General features: G+C 50.0%; 2 protein-coding genes across 6 annotated transcripts in view; one reads left to right on the forward strand and one right to left on the reverse strand.

The window, feature by feature from the left end:
• On the reverse strand, window positions 1-15,399 carry SNRPD3 (small nuclear ribonucleoprotein D3 polypeptide). Of its 2 annotated transcripts, none has more exons than XM_010376311.2 (4): window positions 14,770-14,895; window positions 12,640-12,783; window positions 3,657-3,849; window positions 1-241 (listed from the first exon to the last, which is right to left on the reverse strand). In XM_010376311.2, exons 2-4 carry the CDS (start codon window positions 12,763-12,765, stop codon window positions 180-182), a joined length of 381 nt encoding a protein of 126 aa, XP_010374613.1. In that variant the 5' UTR covers window positions 12,766-12,783; window positions 14,770-14,895; the 3' UTR covers window positions 1-179. The 2 variants fall into 2 exon arrangements, with proteins under 2 accessions (XP_010374613.1, XP_010374612.1); XM_010376310.2 differs by lacking the exon at window positions 14,770-14,895 and adding an exon at window positions 14,981-15,399 and having other exon boundaries at window positions 3-241.
• The window catches only part of GUCD1 (guanylyl cyclase domain containing 1), a 13,640-nt gene continuing 3,552 nt past the window's right edge, over window positions 15,118-25,205 (forward strand). The window contains exons 1-5 of one of the 4 annotated variants that reach the window (XM_030914072.1): window positions 15,317-15,439; window positions 15,945-16,104; window positions 21,125-21,209; window positions 22,041-22,206; window positions 23,111-23,202. In XM_030914072.1, coding sequence (XP_030769932.1) covers window positions 16,062-16,104; window positions 21,125-21,209; window positions 22,041-22,206; window positions 23,111-23,202 — 386 coding nt within the window. In that variant the 5' untranslated portion in view covers window positions 15,317-15,439; window positions 15,945-16,061. Of the gene's footprint in view, window positions 15,440-15,876; window positions 16,105-21,124; window positions 21,210-22,040; window positions 22,207-23,110; window positions 23,203-25,205 lie in introns of those variants that run through there. The other 3 variants (XM_030914074.1, XM_030914073.1, XM_030914071.1) reach the window with 3 other exon arrangements.

Raw genomic sequence — 25,205 nt, forward strand, 5'->3', positions numbered from 1 at the left:
AAAAACAAAACAAAACAAAACAGAACAAAAAACCCCCCAGATTTATTTAGCTTCAACATTTTCCCTGATCTAAAGAGAAAGATGTCAAAAGATACCTAGGACATATACACAAGCACCCACCCCAGTGAACTCAGATAACCTGAAAGAAAAAAGGGCAAAGGTCTGTTCAATGGAGAAAATTATCTTCGTTTTTGAAAGATGTTTCCACGTCCCATTCCACGTCCTCTTCCTCTTGCAGCCACTGAAAGGGAAGAAGAGAAAACAGGAGGCCAGGTCAGTGTGGTCTGAAGGGTTACCTGGTCCAATATCACCCTGGCCGTGGCATTTCCGCCACCCCCGCCTTTTTGAGACAGACTCCCACTCTGTCGCCCAGGCTGGAGTGCAGTGGCGTGATCTTGGCTCACTGAAATCTCCACCTCCCAGGATCAGACGATTCTTGTGTCTCAGCCTCCCAAGTAGCTGGGGACTACAGGCATCAACCACAAAGCCTAGCTAATTTCCTGTATTTTTAGCAGAGACAGGGTTTCACCATGTTGGCCAGGCTGCTATCGAACTCCTGACCTCAGGTGATCCGCCCACCTCAGCCTCCCAAAGTGTCAGGATTACAGATGTGAGCCACCAAACCCAGCTGACAGCCACTGCATTTCGGGGGGGATGGAGGCGGAGGGGCAGGGGCTGGGGACTGGCATCAGAGCAGGAGGTAGTACCACACTCTTGCCTTCCAGTCCCACACTGCTCTCTCCAAGACGCTGGGAGGTAGCATGCTGAGGGCAAAGAAGGTGGTCTGAGAGCTACAGAAGAGAAATCCCTGGGGCTGGCCTTGGCTGAGCTAAAAAACATAGATGCACTAAATTCATTTTTTCAATTCTGAAACAAATATACTTAAGTGTTAACGTGTTAGATCTGGGAGAAGGGTTATTTTTTGTATTTTTTTCTGAGAAAAGAATTATTTCAGGCTAGGTACAGTGGCTCATGTCTGTAACCCCGGGACTTTGCGAGGCCAAGGCAGGCAGATCACTTGAGGTCAGAAGTTCGAGACCAGACTGGCCAACCTGGCAAAACCCCGTCTCTACTGAACACACAAAAATTAGCTGCACGTGGTGGTAGGCGCCTGTAATCCCAGTTACCTGGGAGGCTGAGGCAAGAGAATCACTTGAACCTGGGAGTCGGAGGAGATCGCAGTGAGTTGAGATCGAGCCACCGCACTGCAGCCTGGGCGATGGAGACTGAGTCTCAAAAAAAAAAAAAAAAAATTCACAGTAGCAAAAAGAAAACACTCTCCATATCAACAGCATGATAAGACTGCTGTTCTCCTCTGTAACCCAGGGGTTCTAGGAGAAGCCAGGGTTTGAAGGACAGATAAAATATTCATTTTTTTGAGATGGAGTCTAGCTCTGTCACTCAGGCTGGAGTGTACTGACATAATCTTGCCTCACTGCAACCTCCACCTCCCGGGTTCAAGCGATTCTCCTGCCTCAGCCTCCCAAGTAGCTGGTACTATTGGGACCCACCACCACACCCAGCTAATTTTTGTATTTTTAGTAGAGACAGGGTTTCACTGTGTTGGCCAGGCTGGTCTCAAACTTCTGACCTCGTGATCTGCCCACCTCAGCCTCCCAAAGTGCTGGGATTACAGGCATGAGCCACTGTGCCCAGCCCCTCACACTATTTTATCTTTAAACTCGAGCTTTCATCCATAGTTCCCGGCTCATAACTCCTATAGTCCTTGTGATAGTCTTTTGTTATAACGTTGGGGCACTTTAGGCCTCAGAAGCAGGACTCGGGAGACAGAATCTCTCTCTTGAAACTTCTCCTGTCCCCCTTTCACCTGCCCAAGGCCAGACCCTAATCTGAGTATGGGTCATAAGACCTCACCCCAGAGAAAGCTCCTGCCCTATACCCTGGAGGAACAAATGCTGCACAGAGAGGCCAAAAAGAATCTGGACAGGCCTTGCAGGGTCTCCCCAGCCCGTCTATTAGTATTAGATCACACCCTTTTTGTCTAATGGCATCTCCACATGGTTGTCCATCCTTTAACCATGTCAATCCAATGAAGTCTCCATAAAAGGCCCAAGAGGACAGGGTTAGGGGAGCTTCGGGACAGCTGATCACGTGCAGCCTGACAGGAAGGTGAACAAGAACTCATCCATGTGCTGGGAGGAAACTCCATGGGGATAGAAGCTCTTGTGCTTGGGACCCTTCCAGATCTCACCCTATGCCTCTCTTCATGCGGCTGTTTATTTGTAGCCTATAAAATATCCTTTGTTATAAACCAGTAAACTTAAGTATGTGATTCCTGAATTGTGTGAGCTACTCCAGCAATTAATCGAACCCAAGGAGGGAGAAGTGAGAACCCTGACTTGAAGCTATTCAGATGTTCTGGAGGCCTGTGCTTATGAATAATAGTGGGGGGGTGCAGGGGCAGTCTTGTGGGACTGAGCCCTCAACCTGTGGTTTTTCAGGCTATCTCCAGGTAGACAGTGTCAGAACTGAAGGACACCCAGCTGGTGTCTACTATGGAACTGACTGCTTGCTTGGTCACAGAAGTCTTTTTTGTTGATTGTTGTGTTGTGAGAGGAGAGGAAAAACCCAGCTTGACTTTTTTCCTCACACATACATAAAACATGTATAGCAGCTACAGATACCAATGGAGAATCCAGTGCCTTCCCTGGCTGCAAACCTTTTTTTATCAACACTAAGACAGTTTCCAAGGGCCGCAATTACTTTGTGGCCTAATCTAATCAACATGACAGAACTTTTCATGAACCTAATATAAAACCAAATTAGGCTAACCAAGAAGCAAGGCCAGACTAGGGGAATGGGAAAAGGACAGTCCCACTTTTGGAACGTACTAAAAGAAGGCTTTATTGCTGAAAACAGAGCTCCACTATCAGATCTCCCTAACTACATGCAGGGTGTCCATCCATAAGACCCAGTTTTGCTAGGAAATGCGGCTCTCACACTCCAGGAGTCAGCTCATCTGCTCTGGGCTGTGTGCTCGGCAAACTAGACAAGGGCAAGCTGTCCCATACCTCTCACACAGAACTTCTAGAAAGAAGGGCCTCTCCGGGTATGGTGGCTCACACTGGTAATCCCAGTCCTTTAGGAGGCTGAGGCAGGTAGATCATGTGAGGTCAGGAGTTCGAGACTAGCCTGACCAACATGGTGAAATCCCATCTCTACTAAAAATACAAAAATAAATAAATAAAATAAAATAAATTAAAAATAATTAGCTGGGCATGCCAGTGCACACCTGTAATCTCAGCTACTTCAAAGGCAGAGGCAGGAGAACTGCTTGAACCTGGGAGGCAGAGGCTGCAGTGAGCTGAGATCACACCACTGCACTCCAGCCTGGGTGACAAAGCGAGACTCTGTCTCAAAAAAATAAAATAAAATAAGGTCCCCCTAGAAATTTATTATAGGAGGTTCATCAACTCTTTCACTTAAGACAGTATTCCGGATGCAGCAAGACAGAGAAGGCCAGGCAAAGCCTCATGGCCCCACAGGATCTCTCCATGCTGCAAGGGGAAGGGGTGGCAGTGGATGTGGAGAGAGCAGAGGTCAAGCCCTCTCTGTTCCCAGGCAGTAACAGGGCCCCTTTCTACAAGACACAAGACGAACCTATATTTTAAAACCTGTGCATGAAGAACACCTACCTTGGGCCTTGAGAATAGCAGCTTTTCCTCGGCCAGCCCCTGAACCTTGGTTTTTATTTTTCATGCTCTTTAACATAGGTGCATTCTTCAGCATGTCAGGCAAAATCAGAAAGCGGATTTTGCTGCCACGGATGTACACCTGCTCCAGCTGTGCCACTCGGCCATCTCTGTATGTGACTGTGATGTTGGACATCTGGAAGGAAATCACCAGCTAATCAATTAACAGTCAACAGCACCAGTGGTGGGGAGGGCCTTGACTGGTGGGAGAGGGAAGTCCAGAAAAGCAGACTGACATTGTGACAAAGCTGGTGCATTACACAGCAATCATCAGTACTAACTATGTACACTAGGGACTGCACTGAGCACTTTACCTAAACAGTCCTCACAACACCTCCAGCGTGGGTATGAGTGCTCCCTTTTTTTTTTTTTTTTTGAGACGGAGTTTCGCTCTTGTTGCCCAGGTTGGAGTGCAATGATGCGGTCTCGGCTCACTGCAACCTCTGCCTCCCAGATTCAAGCGATTCTCCTGCCTCAGCCTCCCGAGTAGCTGGGATTACAGGCATGCGTCACCATGCCTGGCTAATTTTGTATTTTTAGTAGAGGCGGGTTTCACCAGGTTGGTCAGGCTGGTCTCGAACTCCTGACCTCAGGTGATCTGCCCGCCTCGGCCTCCCAAAGTGTTAGGATTACAGGTGTGAGCCACTGTGCCCGGCCGAGTGCTCCCATTTTTACAGGTTAAAAAAACCAAAGCAGTTATCCAAGGTCAAAAAGCAGAAATGCAGGGAACTCCAGATTCGAACCAGCTGGCCTAGCTTCAGAGCGCTGGCTGTGCAGCAAAGATGTGAAGAGCTCTTGAAGGTGCTAAACTCTAACTAAAACAGCTTCAAACTGCTGGTCCAAACTGTCTTCCCCTGCATTGCCTGGCACTCAGATTTCAAAGGCATCATGAAGGTCACGAGTATATACCAGATGTGGTTCTGACCTTCCAGAGTGCATACTCTAGAATGTGAGACAGAACCCTCTTGCTTGGGTGACTAGGGACTGAGAAATGGAGCTGGTACCACAGGGCCTACACAAAGGGCCGGAAATTACTGGAGGGGTATGAGGCAACAGCTTGCACAAGGAAAAGAGCAGGCACTGGACAGGGTCATTACTTCAGATAACAGTCAAGTCTGTCAATAGAGGGAAGATCAATAGGGTTAAGGCAGTACTTAGGAAAGACAAATGTGTCAACAAGGATAGACGGTAGGATGGACAAATGGGGAGACTGAAGGTGAGACCAGCTTGGCATGGGAGGGTGATACCAATCTGCCAGCATCAACCTCAATAAGCACCAGGTTTACAGAAAAAGCAGCTCATTGTATAAACCTTCTAAAGGGAGAGGACTATAATTTATTTAGAATGGGTCAGCCCATGTTGTAGAGAGATGGGCTGTCTCCCAGATTTCTGGCTGGCTAGATGCCATCTTATACTCATTCATTCTCTTCCTCAAGTGCTAACTGGCCACCCAGCCTCTGCTTGAACACTCAGCGAGAAAAGAACAACTATGGGCCAGGTGTGGTGGCTCATGTCTGTAATATCAACACTTTGGGAGGTCAAGGTGGGAAGATCACTTGAGTCCAGGAGTTTTGAGACCAGCCTGGGCAACACAGTGAGACCCCGTCTGTACAAAAATTAGCTGGGTGTGGTGGCACGTGCCTGTAGTCCAGCTACTCGGGAAACTGAGGTGAACCTTGGTTCTGGGAGGTTGAGGCTGCAGGGAACTGTGATGGAGCCACTGCACCCCAGCCTGGGCCACAGAGCAAGATCCTCTCAAAAAGCAAACAAACATAACTATGCTCTGGGGCCACCCCTGTTGTATATGAGCAGTTTCTTGAGGAATGGTTTCTAGAGCTTCCACCCACTATCCCTGTTCTACCTTCAGAGGCACCAGGGCTCCAGTTTCCCATAAACCTTCTGCTCTAGGCTCCTCACTCCCAGCCTGTTATCAAATTTTCATCCAATTCCCAAGTCCTTACCAATCCTTTTCTTCCCCTGAAGAATACCATAACCTCTAGTGCCACAAATGAACACCAGGTATGGTTAGACTACCCAAGAGAGAAACTGGATACAACTCAGGCTCACCTGAATCTGCTGACAATTGAAATGTGTTTTGGGGCTGGGTGCGGGGGCTCATGCCTATAATCCCAGCACTTTGGGAGGCCAAGGTGGGTGGATCACCTGAGGTCAGGAGTTTGAGACCAGTCTGGCAAACATGGTGAAACCCCGTCTCTACTAAAAATACAAAAATTAGCTGGGTGTGGTGGCAAGTGCCTGTAGTCCCACCCACTTGGGAGGCTGAGGCAGGAGAAAATCACTTGAACCCAGGAGGTAGAGGTTGCAGTGAGCTGAGATCACATCACTGTATTCCAGCCTGGGCAACAGAGCGAGACTCGTCTCAAAAAAAAAAAAAACAAAAAAAAAGGTGTTTTGGAGACTGTGCCACACTCATGACTCTGTAAAAGACAAAAAATAGACCTAAAGACCGATAGGTGAGATCCAGCTCTGCCATTTGTCAGAAGTGTAACCCCAGATACATCTCCAGGCTTCTCTGAGCCTCCGTTCCCTCACCTACAAAGCTGAGGAAAATACAAGACAACAAAGCCAACATTTACCGAACACTTATCAGACATCAAGTGCTGGCCCAGGTGATTTCCCCACAGCAGCTCATGTCACCCCACAAAATCCTACAAGGTAAAGAGATGAAGTGACATAGCGATTCAGTCCCCAGAAATCCATGCCCTTTCCCCCTATTCTCCTGCTTGAGGTCACATCACGCTTACATGGCCTGGCTGGAGTTTGAACCCAGTTCTGTCTAACTCACTCTCTTAACCACTGCATCTGATCACACCTCCTGAAATTGTTAAAAAGCAAACTAGGCCAGGCGCAGTGGTTCATGCCTGTAATCCCAGCACTTTCAGAGGCCAAGGTGGGAGGATTGCTTGAGATCAGGAGTTTGAGACCAGCCTGTGAAACATAGCAAGAACCCATCTCTACAAAAATTTTTAACCATTAGGCATGGTGGTGCATGCCTGTGGTCCCAGCTACTTGGGAGGCTGAGGTGGGAGGATGGCTGGAGCCCAGGAGTTCAAGGCTACAGTGAGCTATGATTACAATACTGCATTCCAGCCTGGGCAACAGAGTAAGACCCTGTCAAAAAACAAACAAACAAACCAAAGTAAACAAGCTAAAGTATGTCTAAATGCTGTCTCTATTGCCTAACACACAAGAGAGACTCAGTAAATGCTAAATCTGGTTGACAGTTAAAATGTGTTTTGGGAGTTGTGCCACTGCTAAGCCATACTCCCTCCAGCACATAGGGGCACATCTCACTCCTTTCCTGACAGAAGCCGTTGCCTAAGTCCAACAAGACTTAATCTAGGCATTTCCATAAATGAACTATGTCCTGGCTGAAGCAGGAGAGTCCAGTGTCATCTGACTCCTATTTTAACCCTAACAATCAGGCTCACTACTGCTCTCGCTTTCCCTGCAGCAGTGGCTGAGAACAGCTTGCTGTGGACAAAACCCCAGTCTAATGACACACACGCCTGCTAGAGCTTGCTAATAAGCCTGAGCTGTGTTTGTATCATAAGCCAAAGGCAGCAACTTTTGAATGAACCAGATCTTAATCAAATCCAGGCAGGAAAACCCAGTTTAATCAACTTTCCTCAACAGCCACAATGAAACACAGATGGTATAAGCCAGGTACTCAACTGAAATGACATCCTGAGTGGGAGAGAGAGAGAATCTTTGTAGCACAAAGTGGTGGGACTTTCTTAGATACCTAGGGCCAAGATGGAGAAAATTAGCTCCAGGACTGTGAAGGTGCGCTGGGGTGTCTCAGGCATGTCAATACACCAGAAATGCACTCTTTAGAACAATTTCACACATACACAAAGGCAGAGGTACTTGGTTGCCACTGCTATAATAGGAATACCAACTGATGCCATCTACCTATCTTTGTTCTTAGGAAATACAAAAGTATTATGGGGTAGAGGAGTATGATGAATGCAATCCACTGTACAAACAGTACAGGGGAAAAAAGTATACGATAAGTTTAAAAAACTGGTTTTCCTTCAACCTAGAGGGCTAGGTGTCTAAAGAAATTCAACCACATTGAATTCAGAGATTTCAAAAACTTTCCTAGCAATAGTTATGGGCAATTTTCTGATCCAATCATGTGAGAGCTTCTTTTGGGTTCTCATTTTTATACAGTGACACAATACTATATTCCATACAGAGACCATTTTTCCAAAGACGGCTATTATGCCACAGCTAAGAAAACAGATTTCAAACAGTCCCATCAGCAATTGGGTGGTCATGTCAAAGCCCCAAAAGCACAATGTCTGCCTGTGCAGAGCTCTGCACCACATTCCCCCATCAAAACTTCTAAGAATTAAGTCACGTTGAATGTAGTGAAATGGGTTTGACCATTACTCTCTGTATTTGCTTGTATCATTTATAATTTGGTCCCATTTTTATAAAATTGGGGACATATTTTGGAGTCTTGTTATTTTTCTCACTTATGCCAACAGTATTTTAACAGACATGCCATATCCTGCAGCACTGGCGACCAGTGCTTGGCTTGCAGCTTGTTGGAACAAGGAGAACAAAAGCTCCCTGCCTTCCTAGCTTAACCTCAGATGCACACCCTCTGACCATTTGAGGGACCTCATCTTGAGTTTCATATTACATATTTCCTTTTCTTCCTTAAAAAAAAAAATTATATATATGAGACAGGGTCTCACTATGTTGCCCAGGCTGGTCCCGAACTCCTGGGCTCAAGTGATCCTACTGGCCCAGCCTCCCAAAGTGCTGGGGTTACAGGCATGAGCCAATATGTCTGGCCATATTTTACATTTTCAAATGTCAAAAACAGTGCTAAGATAACAGGACACCTTAAAACTACTTGAGGGACCATAAAAGACAGTGTATTTTGTACGGGGATGTTGTCAAGGATATCATGTAATAGTGTCTCCTGTATCTGACTGCCAGGGAAATCCACACGATTGCTATTTTAACTTAAGAACATTGGCCGGGCATGGTGGCTCACGCCTGTAATCCCAGCACTTTGGGATGTCGAGGCGGGTGGATGACGAGGTCAGGAGATTGAGACCATCCTGGCTAACACAGTGAAACCCTGTCTCTACTAAAAAAATACAAAAAAAAAATTAGCCGGACGTGGTGGCGGGCACCTGTAGTCCCATCTACTCAGGAGGTGGAGGCAGGACAATGGCATGAACCTGGGAGGCAGAGCTTGCAATCAGCTGAGATTGCACCACTGCACTCCACCCTGGGCGACAGAGCGAGACTACAGAGCGAGACTCCATCTCAGAAACAAAAACAAAAAAGAACGCTACACTTTTTGGAACTGATGATCTTCCCTGCTTAAGCTTATACTGGAATATAACTTGATTCAATGTACAGGGATTCAGGTTTACATTTCTGGATACTGACTGCTTGGCTTCATTTTATGTTCTACCCCAGCTTACCTGCATCATGATCTATGTATCTACTTTTATCCTGACATAAAACTTTTTTTTAAGAGATAGGGTCTTGCCCTGTCACTCAGGCTGGAGTGCAGTGGTGCAACCAGAGCTTACTGCAGCCTGAACTGCTGGGTGGGCTCAAGTGATCCTTTTTGCCTCAGCCTATGGAGTAGCTGAACTATAGGCATAAGCCATCACATCTAGATTATTTATTTATTATTTTTGGAGACAGAGTCTCACTCTGTAATCCTAGCACTTTAGGAAGCCAAGGTGGGCAGACTGCCTGAGCTCAGGAGTTAGAGACCAGCCTGGGCAACATGAGACTCCGTCTCTATTAAAAATACAAAAAATATTAAAATTAGTGGGATATGGCAGCCCATGCCTGTAATCCCAGCTACTTGGGAGGCTGAGGCAAGAGAATTGCTTGAACCTGGGAAGGCGGAGGTTGCAGTGCACTGAGATCGTGCCACTGCACTCCTGCCTGGATAACAGAGCAAGATTCTGTCTCAAAAGAAAAAAAAAAAAAAAAAGGGCTGGGCGCAGTGGCTCACGCCTGTAATCCTAGCACTTGGAAGGTTGAGGCGGGTGGACTGCCTGAGCTCAGGAGTTCGAGACCAGCCTGGGCAACACAGGGAAACCCTATCTCTACTAATAACACAAAAAATTAGCCGGGCATAGTCCCAGCTACTTGGGAGGCTAAGGCATGAGAACTGCTTGAACCCGGGAGGCAGAGGTTGCAGTGAGTTGAGATCGTGCCACTGCACTCCAGCCTGGGCGACAGAGTGAGACTCTGTCTCAAAAAAAAAAAAAAAAAAAAAAAAGGCAAGCCGGGCATGGTGGCTCACATCTGTAGTCCCAGCACTTTGGGAGGTTGAGGCAAGTGGACCACAAGGTCAGGAGTTCGAGACCAGCCTGGCCAATATGGTGAAACCTGTCTCTACTAAAAATACAAAAATTAGCTGGCATGGTGGCAGGTGCCTGTAGTCTCAGGTACTTGGGAGGCTGAGGCAGGAGAATCGCTTGAACCTGGAAGGCGGAGGTTGCAGTGAGCCAAGATTGTGCCGCTGCACTCCAGCCTGGGCGACAGAGCAAGTCTCCACCTCAAAAAAAAAAAAAAAAAAAAAAAAAAAACTTTATAAATATAATTATGTTAAGATGAAGTCATTAGAGTGGGCCTAATTCTACATGCCTGGAATCCTTATAAAAAGAGATCTGGACAGAAACACTATAGAGAGAAGTCCAAGTGAAGACACAGGGAGAAGAGAGCCATCTATAAGCAAGGAGAGAGGCCAGGAACAGATCCTTCCTTCACATCCCTCAGAAGAAACCAGCCTTGCCAACACCTTGATCTCAGACTTCCAGCCTTCAGATCTAGGAGAAAATAAATTTGTGCTGTCTAAGCTGCCCAGTCTGTGAAACTTTGTTATTGGCAGCACTAGCATACAAATACAAGCAGGGAGGCAGGTGGCTGCCCCCCACCATTGTTCAGGCATGTGACATGCATCTACTCATTTCTTCTGCACTATGGTTCCTTCTCAGGCCAAGGAGCTATTTTTATCCCTGACTTAGAAGAGGGACCAGAGGAGGAAGAAGGTCCAAAGCTCACCCCAAGTCACCCTAGGTGGCAGGCTGCAAGCTGATTCCAGGTCTGTCTGACACCAAGGTCTGTGCACTTTGTGTCACGTGGACTGCATCTCTGAATGGCCACCAAGGTTATCTGGTTAGACACCTTCATTTTACAGATGGGATGACAGAGGCCCGGGAAACCCAGGAGGTTGTCCAAATACATATAGCTAGATGACAAACCCATTAAGATTCACTAACCCAAGTCCTGCATTCTCCTCACCAAATTAAAGTACCTTAAAGTGGATGAGCATGCCTTAAGCCAGAGGACTGGATATATGAAAGAGAGATGATAAACCTATCTACTGTCAATAGATAAACTGATCTATTGACAGTGATGCAATAAACCTGAGTCACCAGAGGTCTACTTCTCTGCATCCAGGGAACTGACCAAGCTTGTCTACCTTGCAGGAAGATGACAGACGCTCAAAGCTACAGAAAAATCACAAATAGATGAATGGTGCAAACCAATGGATGGTCAGGATAACTGACCGTGGTGTAAGACGTTTTATCTCTCGACCTTCTCATCTGGAAAAAAGCAGTAAGTACCATACGATGAACACTTACAGTATGTGAGGCACTGAGCAGCTATTGCACACATATAGCTCATCTGATCTTTGTAAAAGTCCTGGGGGTGTGGATATTACCCCGTGGCAGTCTTAAGGGTGTGCTGCTCAGATCTCCCTCCAAAAGAAAACAGACTATGAGGAGTGTAGGCAGCCGACAATCTCCATCTTTGCAGTCCACTATGGCATTCAACTTGGGGAGAGAGGCTGTCTCCCCAGGCTGCCAGCCAATGGAATGAACACACCAGGGGTGTTAGTCTGCCCATTTCTGCCCCTTGTTAGACTCTTCTAATGAGTAATCACTGCCTTGCTGAGACTTCCTCAAAACTACACTGTAGTCTAAGGTTCTTCCTGCTCAATCCTCCTTCCTTTCCCCTCTCGTTTCACCAGTCAGACCGGCATCATAGACTGAAAATTTCCCTGCCTACTACTGTTTCCTTGTTCCTTTATCCTTTATTGTCATTTCCCCAATAAATACCTTGCATCATTCTGTTTTGGCATCTACATCAAAGAACCCAAAATAATACCACTCCCATTTTACAGATGAGAAAACTGAGTGATTAATACATCTAAGGTCATACAATTAGGATTCAAGCCCATATCTCTGACTCCCAAGTCCAAGTTCTTAACCAATGGTTTAAAGAACAAAGAAAGTGTGAAGATACAACTGAAAAACAATGCTATAAAGATTCAGATGACTATGCAAAAGGCAAAGCTGTGCCATGAGGACACCGTATCAAGAAACTACTCCATTATTTATTATCAGAGTGATGAGTCCTTTAATCTCATTCTCCCTATTTTATGGATGACAAGACTACCACCAAACCTGCTTACCTCACAAGGTAGTTGCAATAATCAAATGACACTCCTCCTCCAAGAGAAAAGGGAAACAAACAGAGTATGTGAGAAGATTCTCCTAACTGCAAAGCAAGTGGAGGCAAATGGATAATGGCTCTGAACCTGAAGGATTCTACTGAAGGAAGTAGCACTTCTCCCAAATAGGTCCCCAAATTTGGGGACGGAAAAAACAAAAAGACGAAGTAAAATATTCCAAATCTCCAAATGGCTTTTCTGCCTCAAGACTATGTGTTTTGTTCATGCCCACATCCCCAGAGCCTATAACAGCACCCGACTGGTATGTGTTAGGCACTCAGGAAATCATTGCTGAATGAGAACAATTTACAGAAGACCCCCAACCCACACCTTTCTGTTCTTCAAGACGCAGGGCCATTCCTCCCACACAGCCTCACATGCAAAGCAGAATACCTGGCAGTTCATGTTGTCCTCTGCTTCAATGAGCTTCCCCCGATATACCTCACCGGTGTTCGTCTCACATGTCACAATGTGGCCCTCAGCCTCATGCAGCACTTTAATTGGCACACCAATAGACATCTTGGCAGGAAGAGAGTTCTACATGAAAGAGACAACAGTCAGTTCATCTTTCAGAGTCTGAGAAAGCATGTGGCACACGTCATGTCTCCTTCAAGGCCTGGCACTCCATAAAACTTAGCAAAAACGCCAAAGCTGCATTTTTTTTTTTTTTGAGACGGAGTCTCGCTCTGTTGCCCAGGCTGGAGTGCAGTGGCCGGATCTCAGCTTACTGCAAGCTCCGCCTCCCGGGTTTACCCCATTCTCCTGCCTCAGCCTCCCGAGTAACTGGGACTACAGGCGCCCGCCACATCGCCCGGCTACTTTTTTGTATTTTTTTTTAGTAGAGACGGGGTTTCACCGTGTTAGCCAGGATGGTCTCGATCTCCTGACCTCGTGATCCACCCGTCTCGGCCTCCCAAAGTGCTGGGATTACAGGCTTGAGCCACCGCGCCCGGCTAAAGCTGCATTTTCTATCAAAGAAAAAAAAGAAAGCTCAGCTCCTGGCTTGGCGGAAACTATCTGGCAAATATGTGCAAGATGTCGGGTAAGGAGGAATGGTGGGGTGGACAGAAGTAAAAATAGGAATGAAAAGAGAGCATCTCCCATCGACCATGTGTCACTGCTACCCTATGTCCTTTAATCTTCAGCTAAACGACCATTAGCGAACACTGTGTGTGTCAGGGAGGGGGACTGGAATGTTAACCTGTTGCACTGTTATTTGTCAACCTTTAATTGTAGATTATCACATTTTGAGAATCATAACACAGGCCTGAGCTGTCCAATACAGTAGCTCATGTCCACATGTAACTATTTAAATTAAACTTAACTAAAACACAATAGAATTAAAATAAAAAACCCAGTCCCTCAATCCCAGTGGCCATATTCCAAGTGTTCAACAGCTACATGTAGCTAGTGGCTACCCTATGGAAGGTGCAGATACAGACCTAAGGACCATGCATATCTAGGAGAGGAGGCTGTACTTTTAATGCAGCCCTTTAACCCTTCACTTACTTTACCATCAAGGATATTGAGAAAATATCAAAGTGACAACGTGCTATATGCAGGAAATGCCCGTCATGGAGGAAAATAAGGGAAAGCACCTGACTTGACCTAATTAAAAGCATCAAGCAGTGAACTTTTTATTGACATGAGCAATGACTCAAAGTTGGAACGTAAGTGCACTTAAGACAGGAGAACACGAGGTTGAAAGGACAGGCTCCTTTGGTGAGGATCCCTGGCTTTCAGCCTTAGGAGCCTAGAATTTATGCTTAAGATAGTGGGGAACCACTGCAAAATTATAGGTAAAGAATGACACAATGAAAAGATAGCAGCATTTATTTACAAAATGGATCCAACGTAAGGTTTAGAAGCAGAGAAACTTGTTAAAATTTCTGCAACAGTTAAAACTGCTGCAGGCCGGACGCGGTGGCTCAAGCCTGTAATCCCAGCACTTTGGGAGGCCGAGATGGGCGGATCACGAGGTCAGGAGATCGAGACCATCCTGGCTAACACAGTGAAACCCCGTCTCTACTAAAAAATACAAAAAGCTAGCCGGGCGTGGTGGCGGACGCCTGTAGTCCCAGCTACTCGGGAGGCTGAGGCAGGAGAATGGCGTAAACCTGGGAGGCGGAGCTTGCCGTGAGCTGAGATCCGGCCACTGCACTCCAGCCTGGGTGACAGACCGAGACTCCATCTCAAAAAAAAAAAAAAAAGTAAAACTGCTGCAACAGTGTGGAAAGCATGACGGGACCACTGCCTGAAAGGGAGCTGGGGGCAGAGATGCAAAGAACTTCTAAAAAAATAACCGGCTGGGCGCGATGGCTCACGCCCGTAGTCCCAACACTTTTGAAGGACGAGGCCGGTGGATCCCTTGAGCCCAGGGGTTCGAGACCAGCCAGGGCAACATGGTGAAACCGTCTCTACTTTAAAAAAAAAAAAACCCTCATAGGATTTGACTTCAAGATTCAAAAAACTCATAGGAAATGACTTCAAGATTACTGCCTGGAAACTTTGAAAAACACTCACCTGGAGAGATACAGAATGTAAGAAGCATGCACGTTGCGGGGGGAGCTAATGAACTTCCAGGCGCTAGTGAGGCGACGCTGATGTTTGGGTGGCCCAAACTTCCCGCTTTCTTCCCTCCCCGAATCCCGCAGAGTTCCATGCATTGAGTCTTTCTCCAGCCCCTGGCCCCTCCCAGGCACCTCGACCTCCCCTCGCCCGTCCCCAGCCTCACCGGCTCTGGCCTACTTTTCCTTCTCTTCGGTGCACGGCGAAAGCCGCTACGGCGAAGGCGTGAATCAAGAGAATGGCGGGCCCAGCTCCCAGAATTCCACTCGTTCCCAAAATGCTGCGCGCAGGGCCCGCCTCCTTCCTTTCCCCGGTGGTGAGAGCGGTGTCGCCTCCGCTTCCTCCTCACTCCGCCTGCCGGCTGGGAAACTAAGGCACCAGTACTATAGTTCCGGCACCGGAAAAGAGGGCCGATGACTGGGCCCGGGGACCGCCGCAAACGACCCTTGGGGCCGGTAAAGAACCGGAGAGGGTGCTTGCACTTCCAAGCACCCCACACCAAGGACAGGCTGGACGGCAAGGCGGAGACTCGGGGCCTGGGCTCTCAGACCGGGGGCAGCAGGAGGTTGGGCCAAGGGCCAGGACTTCCCCTCACAATTTAATTTTTTGATCCCGGCACCGCCAGGTAAGGGGCGCCCTGAGTGAGGCTAGGTATCTCGTACGGATAAAGTTAGGTATAGAGTAGAGAGGCGGCCGGCTCAGGGTCATCCCTAAAGGCAGTTGGAGGAGAGTTGTTTGGAGCCTCTGGAATACACTGGGAGGGACCAGGGTTTACAGATAAGACTGACAAAGGAGGGGGCCCCGACAGAGGTGGGGCTTGCTGAAGGGAGGAGCCTCTGTTCACGAAATGCACGGGCTTTGGGGCGGGGCTCAGGGAAAGGGGCGGAGCTTCCGGGTCCGCGTCTTGGTGGGCTTCGCGGCTGCGCGAGGATTGGACGAGAGGGCGGGGCCACTCGACGCTGAGGCGGTGAATGGCCGGGGCAGATTTAAATCGGGAGGCTGGGGGCCTCTAGGATCAAAGTTTGGGGCGGGGCTTAGAGAAAGGGCGGGGCCTCCGGATTCGAGACCTGGAGGGGCTGGGGCGGGGCTTGGGGCGGTGCAGCCACCGCCTCCGGTTCTCCCCTCCGCAGCGGCGGCGGTGGCAGAGAAGGAACTCGACACGCACCGACCGCCCTCCCGCCCCAGCCGAAGCGGAAGCTGTAGCCCGCTCTGGGCCGGGGCCATGGGCGCCCCGCGCCGCCCGGGTCATGAGGACGGAGGCGGAGGCAGCGGGGCCGCCGCTCGAGCCCGGTCAGTGCCTCTCTGTGGGCCCAGTCTTCACCCTAGGAACGAAGGGGACCCCGCCCTAGCGCGGGGCAGGGTCCAGCTGCGCGACCTTGGGCCGACTCCCGCCTCGCCCCCACACCCGCCTCCCTCCAGTCAGTGGGGGTTTCCTGACACTCGCAGGATTGCGACCCTTGTCAGCATGGTGGGAGGGTCCGGGTAGAAGGGGCGCCACCTTCCCCAGAAGCGAAAAGTCCTACTGGAGCCGCCTTGGGAGCTCTGGTGCCTTGGGGAACCGTGGAGGACTGAGGCTGGGAAGGGCAGGAAACTGGCCAAGAGCACCGAGTAATGGAAGGGCCGGTGCCCTGGCCTCCCAGACTCGGCGTTTTGTCTTGCTCCTCTTCTTCCTCCTCTGGTTCCCTCTGCCACGCGGTAGCCTGAGCCCCTTTGGGGCGGAGACCCGGACTGGTATTCAATGTCTTGGCAGTTAGTTTGCTTGCCCAAGAGTAGGGGAGGGGGAAGACGTGACTCCTGTCCTGCTGAAGGCGCAGGGTTGATGAGGAACGGAGTGCTAGCTAGTAAACTCTCAAGTGAAGTGCCAGCTGTGGGAGAGGTCAACAGCATGTGGGACCCTGACCTTCAGGTGTCACTCCCAGGGAGTGTTCTCTTTTGTGTTTGCTGTGTGGAGTGGGGGGGGGGGGGAATGACATCCCTCCTCCTCCAGTTGTCTAGCCCTGTGATCTGAGACAAGATACTTGCCCTTCCTGAGCCTCAGAGGAGGAATGGCTTACATTCACAGGGAGCTTTCTATGAGGCAGGCAGGCGCTGTGCGCAGTTGTTTACATGCAGTGCCTCATTAATCCTCATAACGACCCAGTGAAGTAGGTGCCCATTGTGATTTGCACTTTTGCAGCTGATCAGACTGAGTCTGAGATGGGTTAAGTATTCAAGGCTAGCACACTGCCTGCCTTCCTCAGTGACAACCACTAACTGAGGTCAGACCAGGGCCTTCCAGGCAGCCCCTTGGCTCCAGGCAGCAACATCTATCTGGCTGTGGCGTTGTGTTCAGAAGGCTAAAGCTGTTACGGGGACAAATGCCAAGGCCTCGCCTAACATTATCTCCCCCAACATGAGCATCTCTAGGTCCCATCCGCCCTTGCCAAGACTAGAGATGGCCCTATGGGGCCTGCCGGGCCTCAGGATCAAGGAGTTCTAGATTGCAGGGCAAGAGGAGGAGTCTCTGAGACTCTGAGACTCCTTGCAGCTTGCAGGGCAAGCTGAGTCTCTGAGAGAGAGCTGCTGTCCTGTGCCACATTTTACAGCTGGACACGGAAAGGCATGGACAGAGTCATAGCCTGGCAGAAGATAGCTCAGCTAGTCAGTGTCACAGCTCAAGCCACAGAGTAAGGAGGGAACCTGACACAGAAGGCTGTAGTCTGGACGCCTGGGGGAAGAGGGGTACAGAGCAGTGAAGTGACAAGTAGGCCTGGGCATCTCAAGGTATGAGGTCTTTTTGGAAAATGCCTTCCATTCCCCAAGCATATCTAAGTGTCTGCTCTGGGCTGAGGGCTGGAAGGAGGCAAATGCAACCTCGTCTCCATCTGACACTGAAGAATTCTCATTTTGTGCCATAGGGGAAAGCAGAGCTCTCCCACTGCTTAGCATTTTATGAGTCCCTAGGGGTCAGGGCTTGTGTGGGTTTTTAGTCCTTTGTGTCCCCAGAGCCTAGCAAACAGTGAGTGCTTAGTAAGTTCATTTCTTCTGACCTGGCACAGTAGCTCACCCCTGTAATCCCAGGACTTTGAGAGGCCAAGGCAGGAGGATTGCTTGAGCCCAGGAGTTTGAGACCAACCTGGGCAGCATAATGGGACCCCATCTCTACAAAAAAAATTTAAAAATTCTCTGGGTGTGGTAGTGTGTGCCCATAGTTCCAGCTACTCAGGTGGCTGAGGTCAGAGGATCCCTCGAGCCTGGGAGTTCAGGGCTGCAGTGAGCTCTGGTCACACCACTGCACTACAGCCTGGGCGACAGAGTGAGACCCTGTTTCAAGTTCTTTTTTTTTTTTAATGAGATGGAGTCTCGCTGTCACCCAGGCTGGAGTGCAGTGGCGTAATCTTGGCTCACTGCAACCTCCGCCTCCCAGGTTCAAGCACTTCTCCTGCCTCAGCCTCCCAAGTAGCTAGGATAACAGGCTCTGGCCATCACACCCGGCTAATGTTTGTATTTTTAGTAGAGACAGGGTTTCACCATGTTGGCCAGGCTGGTCTCATCTGACCTCAAGTGATCTGCCTGCCTTGGCCTCCCAGATGTTCTGGGATTACAGGAGTGAGCCACCATGCCTGGCCTAAAAAAGTTTATTTCTTCCAGCAAATATTTATTGAGTTACTACTAAACATCCAACACCAGTGACTGAGAATAACAGGGAACAAGATTGGCAAGTTTCCTGCTGTCTCAGTTCATTTGTGCTTCTATAACAAAATACTCAGTACTGGGTAATTTAGAAACAATAGAAATTTAATTTTTTTTTTCTTTTTTGGAGATGGAGGTCTCACTATTTTGCTCAAACTGGTCTCAAACTCCTTGTCTCTTGTCTTGGCCTCGTGAGTAGTTGGGATTATAGGTGTGTGCTACTGTGCCCGGCTCTAGAAATTTAATTCTTCACGGTTCTGGAGACTCCGAGGTCCAAGATGAAGGCGCTGGCAGGTTCTGTGTCTGGTAAAAGTCTGTTCCTTGTAGATGGTGACACCTGTGTCCTCAATGGTGGAAGGAACAGAAAGGGTGTAATCACTGTACCTTTACATGACAGAAGAACAGAAGGGCAAAAAACAAATGGCCTATGCTAGTTTCCTCCAGCCCTTTTATAGGCACTAATTCACTGATGAGGGCAGAACCTTCCTGACTTCCCAAAAGGCCACACTTACTTATGTATTTATTTATTTATTTATTTATTTTTGGTTGTGGATATCTTCCACACCCATCTTTTCATACCACCACAATGGAGATTAAGTTTCAACATGAATTTTGGAGAGGATACCATAGCACCTGCCTTCAGGAAGCTTGCAGTCTAGAGACAGAGTGGCTTGATCTATTGCTACTTTTGCCAAGCACTGTGAAGGAAATGAACAGGATGCTGTGAAGGAGAGTCCCCTTGTTTTTCAAAGGCTTAGTTAGAAAAACCTCTAAGAAGAGATTTTGAGCTGGGACTTGAATGACTAGAAGGGACACGACCTTGAGAAGAGCAGCCAGGAGAGAGTTTCAGACAGAGGGAGCCTCACATGCCAATGCCTTGGGGGTAGAATGAAGCCTTAATGAGTTCACAGGTTAACTAGACCACAGGTGAGGGCGGCCTAGATGAGGTTGGCGGGGCAGGTTAGGCAGGGCCCCACACACAGGGGAGTGAGGGGAACTGGGGCTGGCACAGCAGGAGGGCTCCTGGGGTGGCTCTGCACAGAGCTAGTCACATGGTCCAGGAGAGACCTGCCAGATGGGGAAATAATGTGGGCTGGGTTTTCACGTGCTGAATGAGTGTCATGAGTGAGTAACAGCAGAGATAAGTCTCCTCCTCTTTAGACTCTGAACTTTGTCCAGGTTCATGAGGTGGCTACTGAGGAGGGTCCTGCATGCCACATGCCCATTTGCCCCACCTCAGGGCCTTAGCACATGCTGTGTGCTAAGGCCCATCCCCTCTAAGGCACACCCCTACCGTTTCCCCCAACCTAGACCTCTATTTTGTTATGTTTGCTTGTTTTTGCTGTCCATCAGGATAGTTAACTTTGTGTCACTCACTGCTGTATCTCCAGTACACACACCAGGCACTTAACTAGGCTTTGGGGAAATATTTGTCGACTGAATGACTGAATCAGACCAAAGTCCCCCCTCTTCCACCCCCTGCCCGTTTAGGGATGGCCAGACTCATTCCAGCAAGAGGAAGTCAGCTGCCCAGCCCACAGCCAGCAAGCAGTGGCACAGTTGGGTCTGGAATGCTGGGTCAGGCTCTTTCTGCTCCACCTCACAGCCTGGCAAAGACAGACCAAGAGGTTGCCCAGGGTTGGTGGGGGGTGGAGCTCACAAGGATATTCCATATGCTGCACAGCTTACCTGACAGTTCCCTTCTCCTGGCCATGGTCTCACACCCTGGTGGTCCTGGGGTCTTTGGAGTCAAGCAAACCTCCAGGGGCCTCGTGAACTCAGATACATGTATCTGCTGAGTGCCTCCCACGTGCCATTCCTGGAATGAAAGGAAACAAAACAGCCCCTGTTGACCAGGCGGGGTGGCTCACACCTGTAATCCCAGCACTTTGGGAGGCTGAGGTGGATTATCTGAGGTCAGGAGTTCGAGACCAGCCATGGACAACATGGTGAAACCCCATCTCTACTAAATTATAATAATTAGCTGGGCGTGGTGGCGCGCCTGTGGACTAAGGCTACTCTGAGGCAGGAGAATCACTTGCCACCTGGGAGGTGGAGGTTGCAGTGAGCCGAGATCATGCCACTGCACTCCAGCCTGGGCGACCGAGCGAGACCCCGTTGAAAAAAAAAGACCCTATCCCTCCTCCTCAGAGCTCCCACCAAAAGAAGGCCTCTGAGTAGGCATGGGGGCAGTGACTGCACATGTGGGTCACTGGGCCCCAGAGGGGCAACACTGGAGAAGTGACATCCAAGGGCAGGAGTTAGGCACCCGGGAAGCCAGGTATGTCCAGGCAGAGGGACCAGGTATGCAAAGGCCCCCGGGGTGTGAGAGATTATGACACACAAAGGCAAGGGTGCAGAGGGTGCTAGGGCAGCATCCATGGAGGTGTTGTCTTAAGAAGTGTGGGACCCAGCTCACTGGAGGATTTTCAGTAGGGCTGACCTCTCTGGCCAGTGTTTTGGGGAGATCACTGCTATTGTAGGAGCCTGGATTTAAGGGGGTTGCTGAAGGATTGTGGGAAGGTCCCTGAGCAGCCCCTGCAGGGTCTAGGCAGGAGGCAGTGACACTGTCTCCCATGAGGGTGGTGGTGGTGGGCTCTGCGCTGAGGGTCTGTGACTTCCCTCTGTTTCTGCACAGGGGACTTTGTGCAGCTGCCTGTGCCAGTCATCCAGCAGCTCTACCACTGGGACTGTGGCCTGGCCTGCTCCAGGATGGTGCTGCGGTGAGTGGGGCCAGGGCTGGGGGCTCCCCATCTACATCTCCTGCTCTGGCTTGGGAGAGACCTGGGTGGGATCCATTGTCCCTGTCACTCTCTTTGGTTGGGGCTTGCAGGAGGCCAAGCTTCTACCTGGTCCTAGTCCCATCTGCAAAAGCGAGCAAGGGGTGGACCAGGCCTTCCAGGTCTCCATGATAGTAATGGCTGGGGGCTTGGGGTGGCCAGGAAGTCCCAGGTGTCCAGGCCTGTCCCACAAGGCCACTCTGTGACTGGGACAGGAGCCCCTCTACCCCCTGGCCTCTGGCTTCTGGGAGACTGGGGTGCTGGCCGTTAAGCGGAAGCTGTGTGAATATCACAGAAATCTGGACAGTGAGAGCCAAGAGGGACTGTAGCCGTCACCTTGTACAAGAGTTTTTCATTTGGCTTCCTGGAACCCCAGGGCAGCTGTACCTTCATCTGTTTTACATCCTGGAAATCCCAGCCACATTCAATAAAAGGGTTCTGTGCCTAAAACTTTGAAAACCACTGATGTGATCCAGGGACCTAATCTTAGAGATGAAGCTAAAGAGGCCAGAGAAGACAACGACTTGCCCAAGGTCACAGCCCACAAGACACGAGAGATGTGAGAACCAGAGTCCAGGCCTGCAACTCTGGAGCCAGGATGGTGCCCCAGGCAGCCTGGGCAGTGTGTGGGCAGGAGCTAGGGTCTCATGATGAAGGAGGGAGACTTCTGGGGAATGGGACCTGTGACAGGGGCTCTTGGGCCAGCAGGTGGAGGGTGACCTGGTCCAGTTAACCCTCAAGAGCAAGCTGAGCTCCCTGCGCATCTCCCTGCAGGTACCTGGGCCAGCTGGACGACAATGAGTTTGAGAGAGCCCTGCAGGAGCTGCAGCTGACCAGGAGCATCTGGACCATCGACCTGGCCTACCTGATGCACCACTTTGGTGTGAGGCACCGTTTCTGTACCCAGACCCTGGGCGTCGACAAGGGCTACAAGAACCAGGTGAGCGACCAGCCACTGGGCCTTCCCATGTGGGGCCACACAGAGGTATAAGGCCACTTGGTTCCAGTAGTTGGAAGAGGGAGCAGTCAAGGGCTAGACACCCAGGTAGATACCCAGGTGTGCAGAGACCAGGGAGCAGCAGCAGAGAGGCTATAGGCAGGATTTTGGGAGCCAGTCAGAGCAGGTGCCTTTGCATTCTGGCCTGCCCAGAGGATCTGAGTACTAAGTCCTGGCTCCTGTCTGCCTGCCTTCTACAACCCTCAGAATGCGCAGAGGCCACTTCCTATACTCTTTCCTACTGTCCTCAGCACAAGGCAGGCCCAGGGCCTCTGAGAACATCACTGGCTTCATCCAGCCATCATTTGCACATTTTTTTTCTTTTCACCAGGAGAGCCAGCTTTTAAGCTGGGTAATTGGTAGTCTAGAAGAAAACCAAAATACCATCTTTTCTTTTTCTTTTTGCCTTTTGAAAAATAATGCCAACATAGCCATGCCAGCAAAGTGTGTTCCGTGGACCACACCTAGCTAAGCCAAGCTGTAGCTGAGCTGTCCCAGGTGGCTCAGCCTCATCCCCCTTGCTTATTCGCTATGGGCTCCTGCTCATGCCTGCCAGAGTGTACAAGCCCAAGGGTGATTGATCCTCCCCAGGGAGCTGACCTGAGCCCAGCTGCCCACCCCTCTCAAGCATCGTCCTCATGCCTCTGTGTGGTCCTGCATCCCTGCTCCTGCTTAGGACAGACAGCTTTCTGATCAGGCTTGCTGCACGTACCATCTGTCCTGGCAGGTGGGGCTCCTCTGCCCTCCTGTTGTCTCTGCCTCCGTAACATGCTCTTTAGTTCCTTCATCCAAATGGAGTGAAGGCAGCCTGGGTGGTGGCTGCTCCAGCCCCCTCTTCTCTGTTCAGTCTTTCTACAGGAAGCACTTTGACACAGAGGAGACCCGGGTGAATCAGCTGTTTGCACAAGCCAAGGCCTGCAAGGTGCTGGTGGAGAAATGGTGAGCCCCCCGACCTTCCTACCCGCCCTTCCTCTCATGCCTGCTCACCCACAGATCTGCAGTGGGGAGGCCTCGGGATAGTGTTCAGGAACGGCTGGAACTCTGGAGCCAGGCAGAACTGGCTACTGGGTAGCTGTGGGCACTGACTTGCCCCCTTGAGCCTTGGTTTATGGAGATCACTGGGGCTTCATGACCCAAGCTCTGACTGGGGATGGATCCTGAGCAGGTGCTGGAGGGACAGGTGAGTGAGAGAGATTGCATCCAGCCATTGGGCTGCTTGCAGAAGGACAGCATGGGACACAACACAGGACCCCTAATGAAAGGGTGATGGCCTAAGAGGAATGTGCTGGTGCAGTGATTGACAAGGGACGGGGAGCAGGGAGGACCCAGTGTGTAAGGGCTGCTGTGACCTTACAAGGGCCTCCCCTTCTCATCTGTATGCATTGGGGCTGGATTCAGGAAGACCCTGGGTGCAGTTTGCCCCAATGTGAGTGGCATTCTTCTCTGGATTATGTGAGAGTGGGGCTCAGACCTGCTGCCTCTAGGTCCTGGACAGACTTTTCTCAGATTTTCCCTTTCTTTGCAGATTTATATTTTCATTATTGACCTGCTATAATCACATGATAGGTGATTTAGAAATTGGGGGTGGGGTGGGATCTCCATTCATACTATGACCACATGGGCACATGTTGGAAGGAAAGGCAGCAAATGTTTATTTAGCGGCTGTCAACAGGTACCATCTCCTTGAGTGGAAAAGCTGTTGCTGTCTCCGTTTCTCGGGGGAGGAAACTGAGGATGAGAGAGACACCCAAGGTCACCCCCAGCATCTTGACCATGCCATGATCTGAACCCATGCTTGTTATTCCTTGAAGGCTGTAGCTTTTCCTTGCAGCCAAGCTCCTGCTTTTTCCCTATAGCTGAAATCCCACTCTTGTACACTGCCACTGGGAACTCAGCCAGCTATTTTGTTTCAAAGACCAAATGGAAAAATGGCACGTTTCCTTGGCCAAGGCAGCAATCCAAACTGCCACGTGACTCAGCTGTGGCTGAAGCTGGGCCAGGCCATGTGGTACTGATGCTGCCACTCCTAAGGAAGGCCCCAAGTGGGTGAGCAGCCCCTCCAGCAAAGATGCAGGAGCCCCTGGCCTAGAGCTCCCCCTGCCCACAGCCCCATCTTCCCTCTGCCCCTCTGGGTGTTTTTTTTTTTCTTTTTTTAAGAGACAGGGTCTTACTCTGTCATGCAGGCTGGAGTGCTGTGCTGCAATATTGCAATATAGCTCACGGCTACAGCCCCAGGCTCAAGTGATCTTCTTGCCTCAGTCTCCCGAGTAGCTGGAACCACAATCTCATACCACCATGCCCCATGCCTGGTAAATTTTTTAATGTTTTTGCAGAGACAGGGTACTGCTATGTTGCCCAGGCTGGTCTTTAATTCCTGGGCTCAAGCGATTCTTCCACTTTGGCCTCCCAAAGCACTGGGATTACAGGCGTGAGCCGCTGTGCCCAGCCCTGCTCTAGGTTTTCATTTGGATTTGCTGCCTAGTGGAAGGCACAGGATGGGGCAGCACCTTCTGTTAGTGAGGGAGGCTCCAGGCAGATGTCATTGCTGAACTGGAGCTCCCCTGGAAGCAATGTGGCCCAGCCCTTCCTGGGCAGCCCCTTCTGCCACAAGATGCTTAGGAAAAAAGTAAAATAACTCTTTCAGAGAAGCATTTGGTTTTGAAAGTGTCTGAGCCATGCGTGGCTTAGATTTGGGGGATTAGATTGGGCGTGCAGTTTTCAACGTAAACCACATATGATTTAGGGTAGAGGAGAGACAAGGCTGGGCAAAAAGAATTCACTAACCAGGCTGGGACACAGGAGGAGGATGGTTTCTGTGTGCTGCTCTAGTGGCCCTTGACTGGACCCACCTGGAGCTGAACTGCCCTCCCCGTGAAGGGCCTGACAGGGCCAGCTCATCTTTGTGCACACTCAGACACGCACACCCTACCAGTCTCCTGCTT

Source organism: Rhinopithecus roxellana, chromosome 13 (assembly GCF_007565055.1).
Source record: "Rhinopithecus roxellana isolate Shanxi Qingling chromosome 13, ASM756505v1, whole genome shotgun sequence".
NCBI lineage: Eukaryota > Metazoa > Chordata > Mammalia > Primates > Cercopithecidae > Rhinopithecus > Rhinopithecus roxellana.

Excerpts from the sequence above, each read along its gene's own strand:
- SNRPD3 (XM_010376311.2), bottom strand. The coding sequence starts at position 12,765 with ATGTCTATTGGTGTGCCAATTAAAGTGCTGCATGAGGCTGAGGGCCAC. Across the intron at positions 3,850-12,639 it reads AGGACAACATGAACTGCCAG|ATGTCCAACATCACAGTCAC; the intron begins GTATTCTGCTTT and ends ATTTCCTTCCAG. Across the intron at positions 242-3,656 it reads TGCTATTCTCAAGGCCCAAG|TGGCTGCAAGAGGAAGAGGA; the intron begins GTAGGTGTTCTT and ends CTTCCCTTTCAG.